This window comes from Grammomys surdaster, unplaced genomic scaffold (genome assembly GCF_004785775.1).
Source record: "Grammomys surdaster isolate TR1022 unplaced genomic scaffold, NIH_TR_1.0 323, whole genome shotgun sequence".
Lineage (NCBI taxonomy): Eukaryota > Metazoa > Chordata > Mammalia > Rodentia > Muridae > Grammomys > Grammomys surdaster.
This window is the reverse complement of record NW_021604742.1, coordinates 480,408-499,404: the sequence shown is the minus strand read 5'-3', so window position 1 is coordinate 499,404 and position 18,997 is coordinate 480,408. Positions and strand designations below refer to the sequence as shown.

General features: G+C 38.7%; 1 pseudogene and 1 gene segment (V, D, J or C); one reads left to right on the top strand and one right to left on the bottom strand.

Annotated features, from left to right (window-relative positions):
* Window positions 1–1,232: 1,232 nt before the first annotated feature.
* Window positions 1,233–1,779, bottom strand: LOC114629973. The segment is given in 2 exon segments: window positions 1,233–1,612; window positions 1,697–1,779. Coding segments are annotated over 2 exon segments (426 nt in total).
* A 12,123-nt stretch (window positions 1,780–13,902) lies between these two features.
* Window positions 13,903–14,716, top strand: LOC114629939 (annotated as a pseudogene).
* Window positions 14,717–18,997: the final 4,281 nt, after the last annotated feature.

The following is an 18,997-nucleotide window of genomic DNA, read 5'->3' as shown; positions in this document are numbered from 1 at the left end:
ACAAAGTACCTGAGCTGATTAACTTGAAAAAGTAAAGGTTAACTTGGGCTAATAGTTTTGAGGTTCATGTCCATGATCTGTTTCTTTATAGCTTAGGGAACATGGCAAGACAGGTATTAAGGCAGAAGCTTTCCATGACTTAGTAAAGATGAAAATGAAAGCTTATAGGATCTAAGATTTTAGTCTATCATGGAGTGCCAGTTCCTAATATTGGGAGTACAGAGCACAAATGTTCATAAAGTGGTGGACCAGCGAGAAGAAAGGGACTAGAAATGGGGGTCAGCCTATAAGATTTATAACTGTGGTGCTAAGGACATTCTCCAGTAGTCAGGCCAACTACTAAAGGTCCCACAGCTTTCCACAAAGCATCCCCAACTGAATTACTAGCACCTGGCTTGAGCCCCACAATGATCTGAAACGAAACATTCTCCAGGCACACATCCTAAACAACTACCTTAGGGAACAAACCTGTAGCACATGGGCCTTTGGAAGGATATTTAAGATACAAAGTACAATAGTCATGATGAACAGATCAGATCACATGATAAGATGCTATTGTCTATGAAAATAATGATACCATTTAAACATGTGTTTCTAAATATAATAAAATGACACTTAGAAACTGAAAAAGAAAATAGGGCAGGCTGATCATAGATTGGACAGTGTAGAATAATAAGACTAATGAGTTAGAGGGGAAGGATTATTTCAATAATAATATGTATGGATGTTGGCCACAGTTAATAACAGCATAGTATATTCTTCATTTATGGATAGTAGATCTTATGAGTTAGCACTCAGCAGAATAACTGTGAAATCATTAAATTGTGGACATGTGTTTGAAAAACTTCCTGTTAGAGAAGATGAATACAGTTAATTTTAAACATCAATTAAGTAAACAGTAGAAATGTTACTAAATCTGATGTAGTGAGAGAAACATTCTAATACCAAACCTCTCTGGCTGTCCTCAACTACACAGTGCTCCACTGAGTATTCTTGATGAATATCAAGTCAATATTTTGTTCTCATTGTATAGTGTTATAAAACTATTTAAAAATTCTTCTAGTGTGTGAACAGACCAGAAATTTAATAGAATATGACAATGAAGAGCAGATTCAAAAGCATTTTCATAGCTAAAAAAAAGCCCATATCTTTAACATTAAAACAGAAGCCCACACTGAATGTGCCAGAAATTCCTAGATTCTGAAGTGATCCTGGGAAGAACTTGTTGGTCTTCAGCGCCCCCTGCTGGTCCTGAACACCTTGTAAGGAGGGTTTTGTGCCAGCTCAAAATGGACTTCTATCACTGTGTTTCTGGCACAGTAGTACATGGCTGTGTCTTCAGTTTGCATATTGTTCATTTTTAAGAAAACTTGGCTCTTGGAGGTATCCCTGGTGATGCTCAGTCTGGATTTGAGAGCTGAATTATAATCTGTTCCTCCACCACGCCACATAGCTCCCATCCACTCCAGACCCTTTCCTGGAGGCTGGCGAACCCAGTGTACATTATAGCTAGTTAATGAGAATCCAGAGACAGTGCAGGTGAGAGACAGGGTCTGTGAGGGCTGCACCAGGTCAAGACCTGACTCCTTCAGCTGCACCTGGGACAGGATACCTGGGGAAAAGCAACATCACCGTTAGCCATACGTCCTATAAATTAAATACTCAAGTCCCTCTCCTGAAACTCTGAACCACTTACAGCTTGGAAAGGTCACCAGGAAGAGGAGCAACACCAGTCCAGCCATGCTCTAAAGGAGGCTCTAGAGAGGAGATGAGGCTTCTCAGCTAGGCCTGAGCTTTCATCCTGAGCCTGAGGGCTACTTTGCATTTGGGGGAGGTTCTTGATAGGATAAAAGGAAGCACAGGGCAAGATTTCCAGTTTCCTCTTCATATACCTGCGATTATGTTTGTAATTCTTAGAAAAAAAAAATAGAGGTGAATACTCAGAAACTTTCATCTGGTCATGTCCGGATTTCCAATTCCTTCCCATATTGCTTTAGGTCATGGTCTTCATTATATCAAAAAATAACAAACTAGAATAATTGAAATTCTTCTGATGAAAGGATAGGTGTAGGGAATATGACAGTCTGTACAATTGCAGCCACAGTGATACAGTCATATTTACAGATACAGGCACACATTCCAATAAATACACAAACACATGCACGTGCACGCTCACATGCATACGCACATGCTTGCACACACGCACACACATGCATGGACAGACACATACCATCACATTCACAGACAAAAATATCTATTGATAGGCAGAGGGCTGGATTTCTAAAGTCCTTACTTTGGTCAGGGTCATTCTTGTTGGGCTGGACCCACTATATAGACCAAGTTGGCATTAAACTATCAAAAGATTGATTGTTCTGCCAATTGCTCCCTAGTGACTGAATTAAAGGTGTGCTCCACTATTCATAATGATCACATGCAGGTGATTTAAAAAATAATTTTGAAAATAAATAAAATTTATATAAATAAATTAAATAATTTAAGCATATCCTTTCTCTTTTTTAAAATCATTCCATTAGTTTATGTCTCAAATTATATCCCATTTTTCAGTTACCCCTTGACCAACTCCCTCATTCCACATCCACTCTCCCTCTTTCCCTTTGCCTGTATGAGGGTGCCCCCTATCTACCCACCCTCTCCTGCCCTACCACTCCAGCATCCCCCTACCCTGTGGCATCAATCTGCCCTGGGACCAAGGGCCTCCCCTCCCATTGCTGTCAGGTAAAGCCATACTCTGCAACATATGTAACTGGAGCCATGGATCCCTCCAGGTACACTCCTTGGTTCATGGTCTAGTCTCTGGGAGAACTGGGTAGTCAGAACAGCCTGTGTTGTTCTTCTAATGGGGTTGGAATCCCCCTGTTCCTTTAGTTTTTCTACCAGCTCCTTCACCAGGTTTCCTGAGCTCAGTCTAATGGTTGGGTCTAAACACCCACAGCTGCATTGTTCAGTTGCTAGCTGGACCTCACAAGGAACCACCATACCAGGTTCCTGTCAGGAAGCACCTCTTGACCACAGAAACAGTGTCAGTTTTGGTGACTGCAGACATAATGGATTCCCAGGTGGGCAGTCCCCGGATGGCTCTTCTTTCAGTCTCTGTTCCATGTTTTTTGTCCCTGGTCTTCCTTTGGACAGGAACATTTCTGGGTAAAAAACTTTTAGATGTGTGAGTAGCTCCAACCCTCCACTGAGGACCATGCCTATTTACTGGAGGTGGTCTCTACAGCTTCTATGTCCCCCTTCTCTGCACATTTTGTCTAAAGTCACTCCCATTGGATCCTGGGAGACACACATTTCCCTAGTGTCTGGGACACTCCAGTGGCTATTGTTACTGCTGCATATTTTGCTCAATTTCCTGACCCTCTGTACCTCTCTTACATCTCCTCCAGTTCTTGATACTACCCCCCTTATTTCCTCCTCCTCTCTCCCCCCCATATTCCCCTCTCCCTCCACCTCCTGGGGCTGTTTAGATGGTTTATCTGATCCTGATTTAATTTTGGTACCTGGTATCTGTCTAAGAAATTATCCATTTAATCCAAGTTTTCCAGTTTTGTTGACTATAGACTTTTGTAATAAGATCTGATTATTTTTTTTAATTTCTTCAGTTTCTGTTGCTATGTCTCCCCTTTATTTTCTGATTTTTGTTAATTTGATTTTGTTAATTTTGTTAATTTGTTAATTTCTTTTTCTGTGCCCTCTGGTTATTCTAGCTAAAGGTTTATCTATCTTGCTGATTTTCAAAAAAAAAAAACCAGCTCTTGGTTTTATTAATTTATTGTATAGCTTTGTTTCTACTTGGTTGATTTCAGCCCTGAATTTAATGATTTCTTCCTGTCTATGCCTCTTGGGTGTATTTACTTATTTTTTTCTAAAGCTTTCAGATGCTCTCTTAATCTGCTAGTGTATGATTTCTCAAATTTCTTTAAGGAAATACTCAGGTCTAGAGGTTTTCCTCTTAGCACTGCTTTCATTGTTTTCCATGAAAGTTGGGTATGGGTTGTGTGAGTTTAGATCCAGAGCTGAGGCTCTGCTCCTGTCATAGGTGGAAACCAAAAGAGTACAGGTCTTTGGATGGGCTTAAACATATTTTTTCATACAATATATTCTGATCATTATCCTTTTCTTTCCTTATTCATTCCCAGTTGTTTCCTCTCCCCAGACTTACTCAATTGCTCAAACTACAGTGTTTTATGGACATTTAAGGGATTTGCTTCATAGCATTCATTCATATAGACAATGAGTGATTTAAAAGTAATCTGTAATTTCCATTGCATTTTCACTTTTAAAAATAATTATATAATGTATATATTTATGTTATAGATTACAATAATTTTTATCATAAGTGTGTACAATGTGCAGTGATAAAATCCAGTGCTGAGGAGATTGCTTGGGTATATAATGCTTGCCTCCTAGAAGGAGTATCTGTTTGATCTTTACCACATAGATAAGAATCTGAGTGGGCTTCCATAGTTATGTGCAAACCTATACATATACACACTCAGTCTGGACAATTAGCATTCCCATTCATTGAAACACTGTCATTTCCTGCATTGGACTCATAGTTTGTAGTTATTTAGAAAAATGTCACAGATGCACAGATGATAGCTGAGCTCTTTGTTATGAAACTCAGGATCTGAACTCTTGTGACTCACCCTAAACTTCTTTCCTCTACACTACCATCTATCTGTGCCTTTTAATCTAGGGACTGCCATTCTACATTCAGCCATAAAACTGCCTCATCTGAATATGAGAAATAATGCTTCTCTGTACAAAAATTTATGTAAGTTTGTTTTGTTTTTTAGTGATTTGGGTTCTTGAATGTAAGACCATGCACATGGTAGGATAGCAGTCTATAGCAAAGCTTTATGTCTAGCCCTCTTATCTTTTATAATATCACCCTTTCCTATATAATGTTGTGGTGACATAAGTTTGGTTTATTCAAACCTAAGATAAACACCAGTAACCTCAAGTTCCTCTCCCTAGACATTTAGCACTCAGGAGTGATTGTAACAGCCAGAGAAAAGAGAAGTATAAAGGATCAATGTTCTGATTGTTAATATCAAGAAGGTAGAAATAGGAAGAAAAATTAAACCAAATCAAGTACAGAAACACACACACACACATACACACACACATTCTAGGGGATGGAGGCCCAACCCTGAAGTCAAGTTCTTCCTCTAAGCCCCACGGGCACATGACCCCTGAGCTGGGCTCTGACCAGAAGATGCTGTGCTAAACTCGGTAATGTAAACTATCTTTATATTGTGAGAAAATATTTATCTCCCAAGCAAACATACAAACACCCAGGCTAGCACTCAGATAGATAGACATGTAAAAACAGAGACAAATCTACCCAAAGATACAAATGCAAGGACATACATATATATGTATATTAACATGATATGTTATTCAAAAATTTTCTTCAATCTATGCCACCTAGTATACTTAAGAACAATATTATGGTTGTTTATCATATGCTGTGATTATATTGATTAATCTCTTTTACCCTCTCTTTTCTTATGCTCAGTCCTAATAAGCCTTCTGGCCCCTCCTTTTCTTATATCTCTTCTTCTCTTCCCTTTCCCCTTTCCTCCTTTTTTGCCTTACTTTCTGCTTCTCCTATCTACTCACCGTCATGAGATTGCTAGATCACATGGTATTCTGTGTGTTATTCTCTGAGGGACCTCTACAATATTTGCCAGTGTGATAGGAGAACAACATTCCCATGGACACAGCACAGGGCTCCCCTTCTCTTCATCCCCACAGCACTTGCTACCATTCTTTTTTTTTTTTTTTTTTGTCAAATGGCACTTATACCATTGATTACAGGCAACTTATCCTTTTGGCATTGATATCCATTTTTCTGGTGAGTAGAGGTTTTAGCTTTATGCAACCTATTCTGTCCAGATGCATTGGCTAATATAAAGGATCCCAAATAGAGGATGGTCATGAGGACATAGACACTCAACTGCATTTTCCCTGAGTAATATGTTACTCTGCTGAATCAAATCTCAGAGAAGTGACAGAAATGAGTTGTTTTGAGAAGAAATATGAGACTTATCTTTTGAATGAGACAAACAGTAAATAGTAATTTTTCAAAAGCAGTATTTATTGATGAAAATGAGTGATGTATTTTTGCAGTATTTCCATTTGAATTAAAGTCTCACATATACTATACAAAAAAAAAGCTCTATCATTAGCTAACTCCCAGCACTGAATGAGGTATTTTTAAGTAAATATTTCATTTTAAATTATGTATTTATTTTCATTTTATGCTCAAGAGCACAAAGGGCCCTGTGTCCTCTGGATTAATGTGTTTTTGAACTACTTTGTGTTTAGGTTTTACTATCTCCAGTTTCTTTTGCTTCTTCTGGAACAGATGCTGGTAACTACACAGAATCACTATTGTCCTATGTGATGATCTGTATTTGTTTATGTCAGAGCACATTTCAATTTTAAAATCAACTATACTGGGTCTGTGAAACTATTTCTATGGTTCAAGTTCTTGCCATATAAGAACCATTTGGGTGGGATCTATCCTCTGAACTTAGTTTTCCAAGACAACAAAAGATGTGGCAGCCCAACTAATTATGCTATCCATGGCATGTAAGGACAGAATAGTCCCTGGAGCTTGCTGTCCAACTAGTTTACCCAGGAGGTGAGTTCCAGATCCGATGATAGAAATTGTCTTTAAAAAATGTGGGGCAGATTGATAGAGGAGGGTGCTGGGGTCCTGCCCTGAGGGCCACGTATTAGGTGAGACACATCATCAGATGAAGGCCAATGGCTGATCACCTCTGGCATTTAACTGTCTTATTGTTCTGGGGGTCAGAAGTTAATGGCTTCTGGCAACTTAACTCTTTCAGTTCTTTTGACTATTTCACTCTCTCTGTTCTGGGAAGGCAAAACCTGATGGCTTCTGAAAACTAAATCTTGCTGATAGCAACAGAGGTTAAGAAAAGAAACTTAGTGGGTTTTTTTCTCTTTGACTGAAAAGCCTCTTGCTGATCAGGCAAGAGGCTCTGAGTTTAACTCTTCAGGAACTAAAGATAAAACAAAAGAAGAAAAGACAAGAGAAGAGAAAGAGAGGAAGTCACACACACACACACACACACACACACACGTTCACACTGGGTGAAGCAGAAAAGGGCTTCACTGCATCTTTATTATTGCTTTCATCTCTATATAGCTTTTTAGACAAAAAGTTCTTTATGTAAGACAAAATTACCTCATAGCCAAAATGTTACACAAAAGTAGAGTACAGAAGTCTGTCAATTGCATGTTCAAAGCAGTGTTTCATTCTATAAGCTATGCCATCTTTACTTACTATTCTGTGAGCAGGGCCACATCTATTCTTGACTTTAACTTTATTACATTGTTCTAACAAAACAAAACTATCTCCTTAAACTTTCTTATTAAAATTATTTGAATCGAATCAGGAATTCTATCAAGTCACTAATGTATCTATGTAACATTACTATACGAAAGCGATCTTCATATTAATGTGCAAGATATTTGCTCAATTGTGTGAGCTATTGCACAGAGATCATTAGGCTATATACTGGTGACAGAAAAGATATATCATCCATGAGAAGCAATGCTGGGAAAAAGTCTCTGGGGTCCATGTCTCTCAGAATGCATCCATAGTAGCCATACAAAACATTGGGCTATCTCCAGAAAACTCATTTGCTTTTCATACACTTTTTTCAGATGGGTTATCTCATAAAGGTATCACATGTCAGCATGTACACATATATACACACTGAGGATGAGAGAGAGAGAAAGAGAGAGAGAGAGAGAGAGAGAGAGAGAGAGAGAGAGGAGAGTGGGGGAGGGAGAAGGAGACGAAGAGAGAGAGAGAGAAAGAGTGAAGTAAAGAAGGTGAGAAACAGTATAATAAATAAATATGAAAACACATACCACAATGGAAAATAGATATTTCAATAAGAATTTACAATAGGAATAAAAAATGCACACACTATACTTGTAGAGTAAATGAATCCTGAGTATAAGATGTATTAGCATCTCAGATACTGACAAGTTCAGCCCTCAATGACTCTACTCTGTAACTCAGAGCTCTCTGTGTTACTTAGTGCCCCTGTTGATCCTAAGTTCCCTGAATGGAGGTTTCTTTCTCAGTAACATTCACTCAATATGTATCTTGTACAGTAATAAATGAGTGTATTCTCAGACCTCAAATGGCTGATTTCCAGGTACAAAGTGTTCTTGGTATTGACTCTGAAGTTAGTGACTTGTTCCTATTTGTCTTTGTCATAGTTGATGCAACTACTATCACTATTAATGTATGCTTATGTTTCCCACTCCATCCCCTTCCCTGGAGCCTGGAGGATCCATGCTGTGTCAGTCACTGAGGGTGATTCCATGTGCTGCAGAGAAGAGTTTCAAGGTCTTTCCAGGCTGCATTAAGACTCTCCTGGACCCCCACCCCTCAGCTGTACCTCACACTGGATACCTGCAAACACAGAAAGTGTTGGTCAGAAATTGTCACAAAAACTATTTTTGCCTTTCTTATGTCCACAGAATCTCATCTTCATAAATTACCTTTCAGTTACCATATAGCAAACACACAAAAAAACTAAGTTTAGCCCAAATCCATAGTGAGGAGTCTGTATTCCTTGCTGATTTTTTTCATGTGAAGACCTGGGAATCCAGGGCTGAGTTCCTGTGCCAGAGCCAGAGGTTCCAGGCAGAACTTGTTTTCATGGGCAAAGAGAGTCTTATTTGCATGTCTCCCTAACAGTGCAAGCTCTAGCCCTTACCAGACCTAAGCCCCTGAGTGTAATTAACCCCCTGCCTGGCCTACTGAGAAAATTTTGAAAAACCTAGATGTTTAAGAAAACTGTTCATAACTGGCACAACAGTGGTTAGATTCAGATGAAACTTGAAGAGATGGAGGAAAATAGGTCAACCTTGCTTCTACCACCAATATTCAGCTTTTGTGTCTGTTTTACCAGTGTTCATATCTTGCTAATAAACTATATGCAATAATGTCAGGTTCCTCACTTGACCAGTAATCCATAAGCTTAGTTTTATACAAAAGTACTCCATGCATATTCTGAGCCCAATAGAAGCTTTCATTTCATCAACATAAACAAGCTTGAAGTTCTTCGAATAATAGTTTGACTTTTTTGCATGTATCTAATAGGCCCACAAAATTGTCTTTTCTGTTAAATTCTGCCAAAAGTTGTCCCTGATAATCAAGGAGAAACAAATCTATGCTCTTGTTTTCTTCAGTGATATGATCTGAGAAGTCCAATGGCCCTTTATCACCCTCATAGATCTATATTTGGTGCCACCAAGTTCCTAGTCCAGCTCTCATCAAGCACACTAGCATCTTCCTTACTACTTGGTTAAGGAGCAAATACATACCCTCTTCTTCTTGCACTCTGTCTTTCATTTTCATAATGACCACTCAATGCTTCATCATTGTAACCATCATTTGAAGCAGAATGAGAGGGGGGATCATTGCTAAATTCTCCCTCATCAGACTCAGAAGTCTGTAAAATATTCACCACTTGTTGAAACTGAGTAGAGAACTAAACTTCCCTATTTACCTGTTGAAGTGTTCAGCTCATTACATGCTCACTTTATGGTCAACTTTCCCTACAAATCACTTCAAAATACAAGGAAAAGAGAAATTTGCAATAGGTAGCCATTTACAATGATATCATGCTAGTGTGAGACTTATAAGTGATTGAGTGTTATTTTTAGCTCTTCGATATGAGGTGTTTGCTATTACTCCTATAACAGGAACATTTATATCATTCCTGCTATAAAAGGAACACTGTATGGTAGGGATGGAGATGGACACTAAGTCAGTGCTCACAACAGATATAAGACATCAAAGACAATAATGACACAGAATTTAGCACACTATTTTAATTTCATATTCATATTTTCTTTGTTAAGGATTCACCATGCTTCATTTAGTTCTCTTTTCTGCATGTGGATAGAACTTGCTGTTATATATACTTTGTCTCATCAGTGTAAATGTGAAACTAAAAGGAATGACACATAGTTGTGTTTCTATATAAAAGCTCAGTCATTCTCAGTGTCATTGTTGGACATGGCTTTTCCCTAATGTGGCTCTTGGACAAGATTATATCTCCTTAGTGAAGTTAGCAGAGGTCCTTCTCTGTGATGGGATAACTCAGGATATTTTTGTATTTTACTTATTCATGAGAGAACACTGTTCTTGGTCTTTATAAAGGATTGCAAGTGAGATATTCTTTGTCAAGTCTGACTATAGCTCAGTGTTTGCTATGGAACTATATTTCTATTTGCAACAAACTGACTTGTTTTTCATCCAGTTCTCTCTATTATCCCTGTAACTTCACCATTCTCTTTGTCCATTTTTATACCAGCAAATAGTGACTGTCTTTATGTTGTGTTAGGCTAGTTTTCATCCCCTTCAATTAATACAATTAGCAGAAATGGGTCTATACATTAACTCTTAGTATGACCTTGTATTTATTTAACAAGTTCTCTTTTTCCCTCCTCCTCATCCCCCATTTCTCACTGCAGCCCACTTTCATGTAAACATCACTAGTATTTTTTTACATTTTGTTCTCTTTGTCCTTAATTTAAGATTTAGGATTAACATTCTTGAGTCTAAAGTTACCAAACAAAAGCCAGACCACCCAACACATGTAATACAGGTTCTGTACATGACAAAAAGGAAGGGTTTCTCCTTCCAAATATTTGACACATTATTTGATGTAAATATTGCCAGCTTCATTCATGTTCTGCAAAGGCTAAGGGAACATAGAAAAAGAGGAGTGGAAATTAAGGTGAGCGGTGAAGCATGGGGAAGAGTGCTGTGAAAAGCTGTCTTCTGACTATGACATGATCACATCATGGCTTTCATCTCTGTAAGACTAACTAAAGCTGAGATAACCAAAAATCATATATATATATATATATATATATATATATATATATATATATATATAAAATCTTTCAGACTCTTTACACAGACTTACCTCTTAGTGAGGAATGTTGGAGGCAGATAGTTCATGCAGAGAGGAAGATTTTCTTGAAAGTGTAAGTTTGGTAGGTTTTCTATGTTGTAGTGCGTTCATCCAATTACATGCAGATAAGGGAAGGCTTAAAATTTTTATGAAGTTGAGAGAGGTTGAGCTGGAGAAGACATGAAGAGAGTTGAAGAGAAAATAGAGAAGAGATGTGACCACATCAATTGTAGAGTATACAGTTCTTCAAAATACTATCTACTCAATGGCTAAATGTTTTAAAGACAATAAATCCACAGAGAAATTGTTAAGGAGTGCACTGAAAAATATGATATGTCATAACACACACACACACACACACACACGTATATGTATATATATATATATAATATGATATACAGATATCATGTTATATAGATTTTATATTTATATATTTTATATATCATATTTCATATAATAAAAATTATATAATGTATATAGTATAATAATATATAATAATATATAATAATAGCATGTAATATATAATATACAATATGCAATATATAGTGTGCAGTACACAACATGCAATATACAATATGCAATACACAATATGCAATATATAATACAATATACAGTATGCGGTATGCAGTATGCAGTACACAGTATAAATATGTAATGTGTAACGTGTAATGTGTAATGTATAATGTATAATATGTAATCTGTAATATGTAATCTATAATGTATAATGTATAATGTATAGTATATAGTATATAGTATATAGTGTATAGTGTATAGTGTATAGTGTATAGTGTATAGTGTATAGTATATAGTATATTGCATATTGTAGCATGTAATATAATATGTAATATGTAATACATAATATGTAATATGTAATACATAATACAATACATAATACATAATATATATGTGCAAACAAGGGAACCCTCAGTAAAATGATTGATGATAGAGGTTTTTTTTTTTTTTTTTTTGCTTAGCTTAACTTTATAAGAAATTCCATTTTGGTATTGTGATACTCGAACCAGCATGATAGCTCCATACACAAAGACAAGCAGAGGGGGAGAGAGAGAGAGAGAGAGAGAGAGAGAGAGAGAGAGAGAGAGAGAGGGAGAGGGAGAGAGAGAGAGAGAGACAGAGGGAGGGAGTGGGAGGAGGGACTAGGAGAAGAAGCACATTGCCCAGAGGTGGAAGATGGTGCTTGTGGTGTTGCTAAAAGGACAACAAGTCACTACATGGGTTCTCTTAAGCATCAGGTAGCATCTTTCAGGTAGAAAGCAGGACACTGGGGCATTTTGAATCTAGATGAACATGAGAAGTGGTGATAGATGGCCGTACAGCTGGGGTTAGAGGAGAAGATAGGGGCCAGTAACAGGTGAAAATTTATTACTTGGATATTTTGTCAAAATGAGGGAATATATGTGCCCCTAGTTAGCGAATGCATAACTATAGAGACTATGTCCCCTGAAAGTTTATGGCCCAAAATCATTGATTATAATGGCTCCTGCCTAAGTGGGACAAGTGGAGGACACTTGATAGTGTGTGGGTATGATTTGGAGAATCCTGAGAGAAGAGGGATAAGGAGCACAAATCTAATTTACTGGGTAGACAGTACAAGGAGAATTTAGTATTCCCTTTTATTAAGGGTACTTAAGAGGAGCAGGAGTGTTGACTGGATCTTCCAGACCTATGGAACAGTTGTAGAAGCCCTGGAAAGAAGGGTGACAATAATCATTTTTTAAAAATTTTCCATATATGCGTTAAAAACACATTTAATTAGCATTTTCTGCATATCTGATGAGTTTCAGGAGACTGGGGTACAAAGATGCTGCATAAAATGCATTACCATGTTCACGGGCTTTGTGACCATGAAGGTTGGATACAGTCAATCCATGAGTTTAGAAAATTGAAACCAGGAGAATCTGCTTCCGTTAGAAAATCAGTCAACACGTTTCCATGGGGAAAAGCCAGGAAAAGTTGTTCAGAAAGCATAAGCATTGTCAGTACATTCACACCAAACAAGTTCCCATGATCACATCAGAGAATATTGACAAGAACTTCAGGGAGGCAATGAATGCTTTTCTGTCTTACAGCATAGTACTTTCATAGGTATTTACTCCAATGAACTCACAAGTCTTGTGCTACTAAACAGAGATTACTGAATGCCCACAGTACCTCAATAAATTATTTTTAACAATCTGATTAATGCAACTTCTGTCCCCACTTTTCTCAAGAACAAAGTTCATACTGATGACACATAGATGCGAGAACTAGAAGCAACATTCAGTGGGGGTGTGTGTTTATGAGGTCTCACATGTCTTCAGACAGAGAATCCTTTGGTGAGAGACAGTGAAATTTTTTGGTTAGCAAATAATCACAGAAACGCAAAAATCTATGTTAAATATCTATATTAAATGACAATGCTACTTCCTTTCATCACTACCCACACAGTTGTAAGATTACTGGGTCATATTTTCTTTCTTTGTAAATTGTTGAAGGACCTATACATTCTTTGCCAGTGTTCTGGTCATCCTCAGACTTGCTCAGCAGCGCAGGATTGCCACGAACTCAGAGATCTACATGACTCTGCATTCTGAGAACTCGGATTAAAGACATGCATCATCACTGAGTGGATTGGTGACATTTTAAATAAAGTATTCATTAATCAAAATGGGGAATGTATTTTACAATATTAACATTTGAATTAAGGTCTCATATACAATACACAAGAACTCTCTAATGGTGATAACTCCCAGGACTAGATATAAAAATGTACATTGTTGTCTGCGGACCAGCTGTAGCCTGTGAGCAGCCAGATCAGGGACAGAGTCTCAGCCTCGCCGCCACCGCTGCTGTCGCCCAGAGACTGCCGAGCTGGGTCCGTGTGCTGCCACCCACTTCGGACACAGGATATCCAGTTATGGATAAAAATGAGCTGGTGCAGAAGGCCAAGCTGGCCGAGCAGGCAAAGCGATACGATGACATGGCAGCCTGCATGAAGTCTGTCACTGAACAAGGAGCCGAGCTCTCGAATGAGGAGAGGAACCTTCTCTCTGTTGCTTATAAAAATGTTGTAGGAGCCCGTAAGTCATCTTGGAGGGTCGTCTCAGGTATTGAGCAGAAGACAGAAGGTGCTGAGAAAAAGCAGCAGATGACTCGAGAATACAGAGAGAAGAAGATCGAGACTGAGCTGTGAGACATCTGCAACGAAGTACTGTCTCTTTTGGAAAAGTTCTTGATCCCCAATGCTTCGCAACCAGAAAGCAAGGTCTTCTATTTGAAAATGAAGAGTGACTACTACCGTTATTTGTCCGAGGTTGCTGCTGGTAATGACAAGAAAGGAATTGTGGACTAGTCACAGCAAGCATACCAAGAAGCATTTGAAATCAGCAAAAAGGAGATGCAGCCGACACACCCCATCAGACTGGGTCTGGCCCTCAACTTCCCTGTGTTCCACTACAAGTTCCTAAATTCCCCAGAGAAAGCCTAATCTCTTGCAAAAACAGCTTTAGATGAAGCTATTGCTGAACTTGATACATTAAGTGAAGATTCGTACAAAGACAGCACGCTAATAATGCAGTTACTGAGAGACAACCTGACATTGTGGACATCGGATACCCAAGGAGACGAAGCGGAAGCAGGAGAAGGAGGGGAAAATTAACTGGCCTTCCAACATTTGTCTGCCTCATTCTAAAATTTACACCGTAGACCATTTGTCATCCATGCTGTCCCACAGACAGTTTTTTTGTTTACGATTTATGACAGGTTTATGTTACTTCTATTTGAATTTCTATATTTCCCATGTGGGTTTTATGTTTTGATATTAGGGGAGTAGAGCCAGTTAACTTTAGGGAGTTACTCGTTTTCATCTTGAGGTGGCCAATATGGTGGAATTTTTCCATGAGTCACACATGTTTGGCATAGTACTTTTGGTACATTGTGGCTTCAGAAGGACCAGTGTTAAAACTGCTTCCGTGTCTAAACAAAGAAAACTGCCTACATATTGGTGTGTGCTGGCGGGGAGTAAACAGGATAATGGGTTCCAGTCATGAGTGTAGTCTTTGTGGGTACTGTAAGGTTTGGAGCACTTGTGAGGCTGTGACACAGACAAACACCCTGTGGATGCACGCTCGGATCGTGTGTCACTGCGTGCACACCCTTGACCACAGCTCCAGAAGTCATCTCTAGACAAAAGCTGTGACCCAGTTTACTCTGATAAGGGCAGAAACGGTTCACATTCCATTATTTGTAAAGTGACCTGCTGTTTGCTTTCATTATTTTGCTACACATTTTATTTGTATTTAAATGTTTTAGGCAATCTAAGAACAAATGTAAAAGTAAAGATACAGTAAAAACAGTTGCTTGGTTTTCCCGGCTTCATGCAGATCAAGCACAGACGTAAACAAAATCCAATGTATTTAACTTTGTTTTTAAGTTTTATGTTTTGTTTTTGATTTTGTGATTTTTTTTCTTTTTGATACTTGCCTAACATGCATGTGCCGTAAAAATAGTTAACAGGGAAATAACTTGAGATGACGGCTAGCTTTATTTTAATGTCTTATGAAATTTTCATGAACAATCCAAGCGTAGTTTTTAAGAACACATGTATTAAAGTTCATGTAAGTGGAATAAAAGTTTTATGAATGGACTTTTCAACTACTTTTCTGTACAGCTTTTCATGTAAATTAGACTATTGGTTTTGAGACTTCTCTAAAGGAAATTGTCTCCTTATTCCCTCTTGGCAGCTAATGGGCTTTAACCAATTTTGAATGCAAAAATCCTAACAAAGACCGTTAATGTAGTTTCCATTCTCAGCCGAGTCCCACATTTTTCCCCTTACTCCTTCTCAACAATTGAAGTGGACTTTTGTTGGGGGAGGGGGTGATTGGCAAAATGTTCCGTTGAAAATTTTTGGTCTATGGCATTTTCTAACTTAGGAAGCCACAATGTTCTTGGCCCTTGTGACACTGGGCTTTAACCGTTAAGTTCTGTGCTTCCAAGTCGCTGTTGGTTTTAAGAATTTCCTGAAGCTCTTACAGCCTGCCTGGGATTCCAGTCCTCTATTTCCACGTCGGGCACAGGCTCACTTCCCTTTTACTGTCTTGTCACCAACTATTCCAACTTGGTGGCCATGTATTTGGGAAAAGGCCGCATGATCTTTCTGGCTCCACTAAGTGTCTAAGATCCCCGCTTCCTCTGCTTGCATCCCACAGCCTCCCTCAGCCTCTCCCGCAGCCCAGCTCTTCTCAGTTGAGCTTGTGTTTATCTTCCTGGAAATCCTGTCCTGAATGGTCTGTCATCGTCTCCCTTTAAAATCCTTCCTCCTCCTCTTCTCCTCAAATAATGATGGGGCTAAGTCACACCCAAAGCTCACACCCTACCGAGTATTTCCTCAGTACTGTACAGAAAACACCAAACAAAAATGTCATTTTACAAGAGGTGTATTTTTTTTTCTTTTAGAATGTAAGCTCCTCAAGAGCAGGGACAATGTTTTCTGTATGTTCTATTGTGCCTAGTACACTGTAAATGCTCAATAAATATTGATGATGGGAGGAAGTGAGTCTCAATGGTGAGGGGGAGAGAAATCCCAAGCATGTTCTCTGGCCTCCTTCATGATGATAACATTCAGAAATCCCAGTCCTTTTGGACAAATTATTACAAATACTGCATTCAGATAAAGTGCGATGGGGTTGGGGGTGTTTTCTGGAGAAATGACATCATACATGGTGCCATGAACTAGCTTCCTATACAGCTCAGTACCTTGGTTTTGCCTCAGCTCCCAGGCTGAGGAGAGTTAAGCAGTGGACAGCAGGATGTCATCTCATTCAAGTAAATTACAAATGATACCTGAAACTTGTCACATTTGCCTAATTGGTTTATTCATACTCATTAGACATTGCAAAACTAGTTTGATTCTGAAATTGTGATACTTGACTATTAGTTATTCATGTTTTTTTATGAATAGTGCCCAATAGATGGAGAAATATTTGCAACCTCAAATTTTCCACGCCTTGGAATTTGAATAATAAATTTGTTTTTAGCTTATTACCCTAAAAAATGTACATTATTTTTGTATATTTTATTACTATTTTTACTTCTCTATTGACTTATTAATGTATTCTATTTGCATCCCAATTGCAGGCCCCCATCTTCTCATCTCCCCCCCCCCATGCATGCCTCTCCCTTATCTTCTTCCCTGAGAATGGGGGCGTGTGACACTTCTAGTAATCAATTTACCCTGGCACATCAAGTCACTGCAAGACTAGGCACATTCTCTACTGCTGAGGCCAGACAGGGCATCCAAATTAGGGAAACATAATCCACAGGCAGGCCACAGAGTCAAGGACAACTCCTGCTCTAGTTGTTGGAGACAAGCATGAAAACCAAGCTGCACATCGGCTACATATGTGTAGGGGGCCTTCGTCCAGACAATGTATGCTTTTTTGTTGGTGGTTTAGCCATTGTGAGTCCCTGAGAGTCCAGGCTATTTGATTCTGTTGGTCTTATTTTGGATTCCCCATTCACTCTGTGTCCCTCAATACATCTCCTATCTCATCCACAAAACTCCTGAGCTCCACCTGTTTGGCTGTGGATCTCTGCATCTGTTTATGCCTGCAGCTTGGTAGAGCCTCTCAGAGGAGAGTTATGCTAGGCTTCTATCTGAAATCATCAGGAGTATCACAGATTTTTTCTTGTCCATGGGATGGATCTTAATTTGGGCCAGTCATTGGTTGGCCATTCCCTCAGTGTCTGCTCTGTCTTTGTTCCTGCACTTTTTGTAAGCAGGAAACATTTTGAGTCGAAGGTTTTATATCTTAGTTAGGGTTTAACTGCTGTGAACAGACACCATGACCAATGCAAGTCTTATAAAAGACAACATTTTATTGGGACAGGCTTACAGGTTCAGAGATTCAGTCCAGTATCATCAAGGCAGGACATGGCAGCATTCAGGCAGACATGGTGGAGGAGAAGCTGAGAGTTCTAAGTCTTCATCTGAAGGCTCCTAATGGGAAACTGACTTCCAGGAAGCTAGGGTGAGGGTCTTAAGCCCATATTCAATGTGATACACCTGCTCCAAAAGCCCACACCTCTTAATAAGGCCACTCCCTGAGCCAAGCATATACAAACCGTCACAGTGGGTGAGTGTCCTTATCCTTCTAGTTCAAGTCCTGCCTGGCTACAGGAGTTGGTCACTTTAGGCTTCATATACCCAATGCAAAGAGACTGTCCTGGAGTTACTTTCCTAGACTTGCTTGTGCCTCCCCAAACCAGGTCTCTGGAACATTCTACAGATGCCTCTCTACACACGCTGTGATTTCCATTCACTCTCCAGGATCTCTCTCTTTTGCTCTACCTACATCTGATCTCCCTCATTCTCCTCCCTGAATTCTCCCACCTACTTCACTCCATCCATCCCTCTCCACTAGCTATTTTATTTTCCCTTCTAAATGAGATTCAAACATTCTACTTTGGGGCCTTCTCATGATTTAGCTTTGGGTTTATGGATTGTAGCATTAATATCCTGTATATTATGGCTAATATTCACTCATAGGTGAGTATATACCATGTGTGTCTTTCTGGGTCTAGGTTATCTCACTCAGGATATTTTCTAGTTCCATCCATTTGCCTGCAAATTTTATGAAGTGTTTGGTTTTAATAGATGAATAGTATTCCATAGTGTGGATGTACCATATTCTCCTTATCTAGTTTTCAGTTAAGGGACATCTGAATTGTTTCCAGTTTCTGGCTATTATGAATAAAGCTGTTATGAACATAGTTGAGCAAGTGTCCTTGTGGCATAGTGAGACATCTGTTGGGTATATGTTCAGGAGTGATATAGCTGTATTTTGGGCTAGAACTAGTCCTAATTTTCTGAGAAACTGCCAAAACTTAGTACTTTCCAAATCTACTAACTCCCAGAAATTGATCAGGAATAAAAATTATCTGTAATATCTATCTATCTATCTATCTATCTATCTATCTATCTATCTATCTAT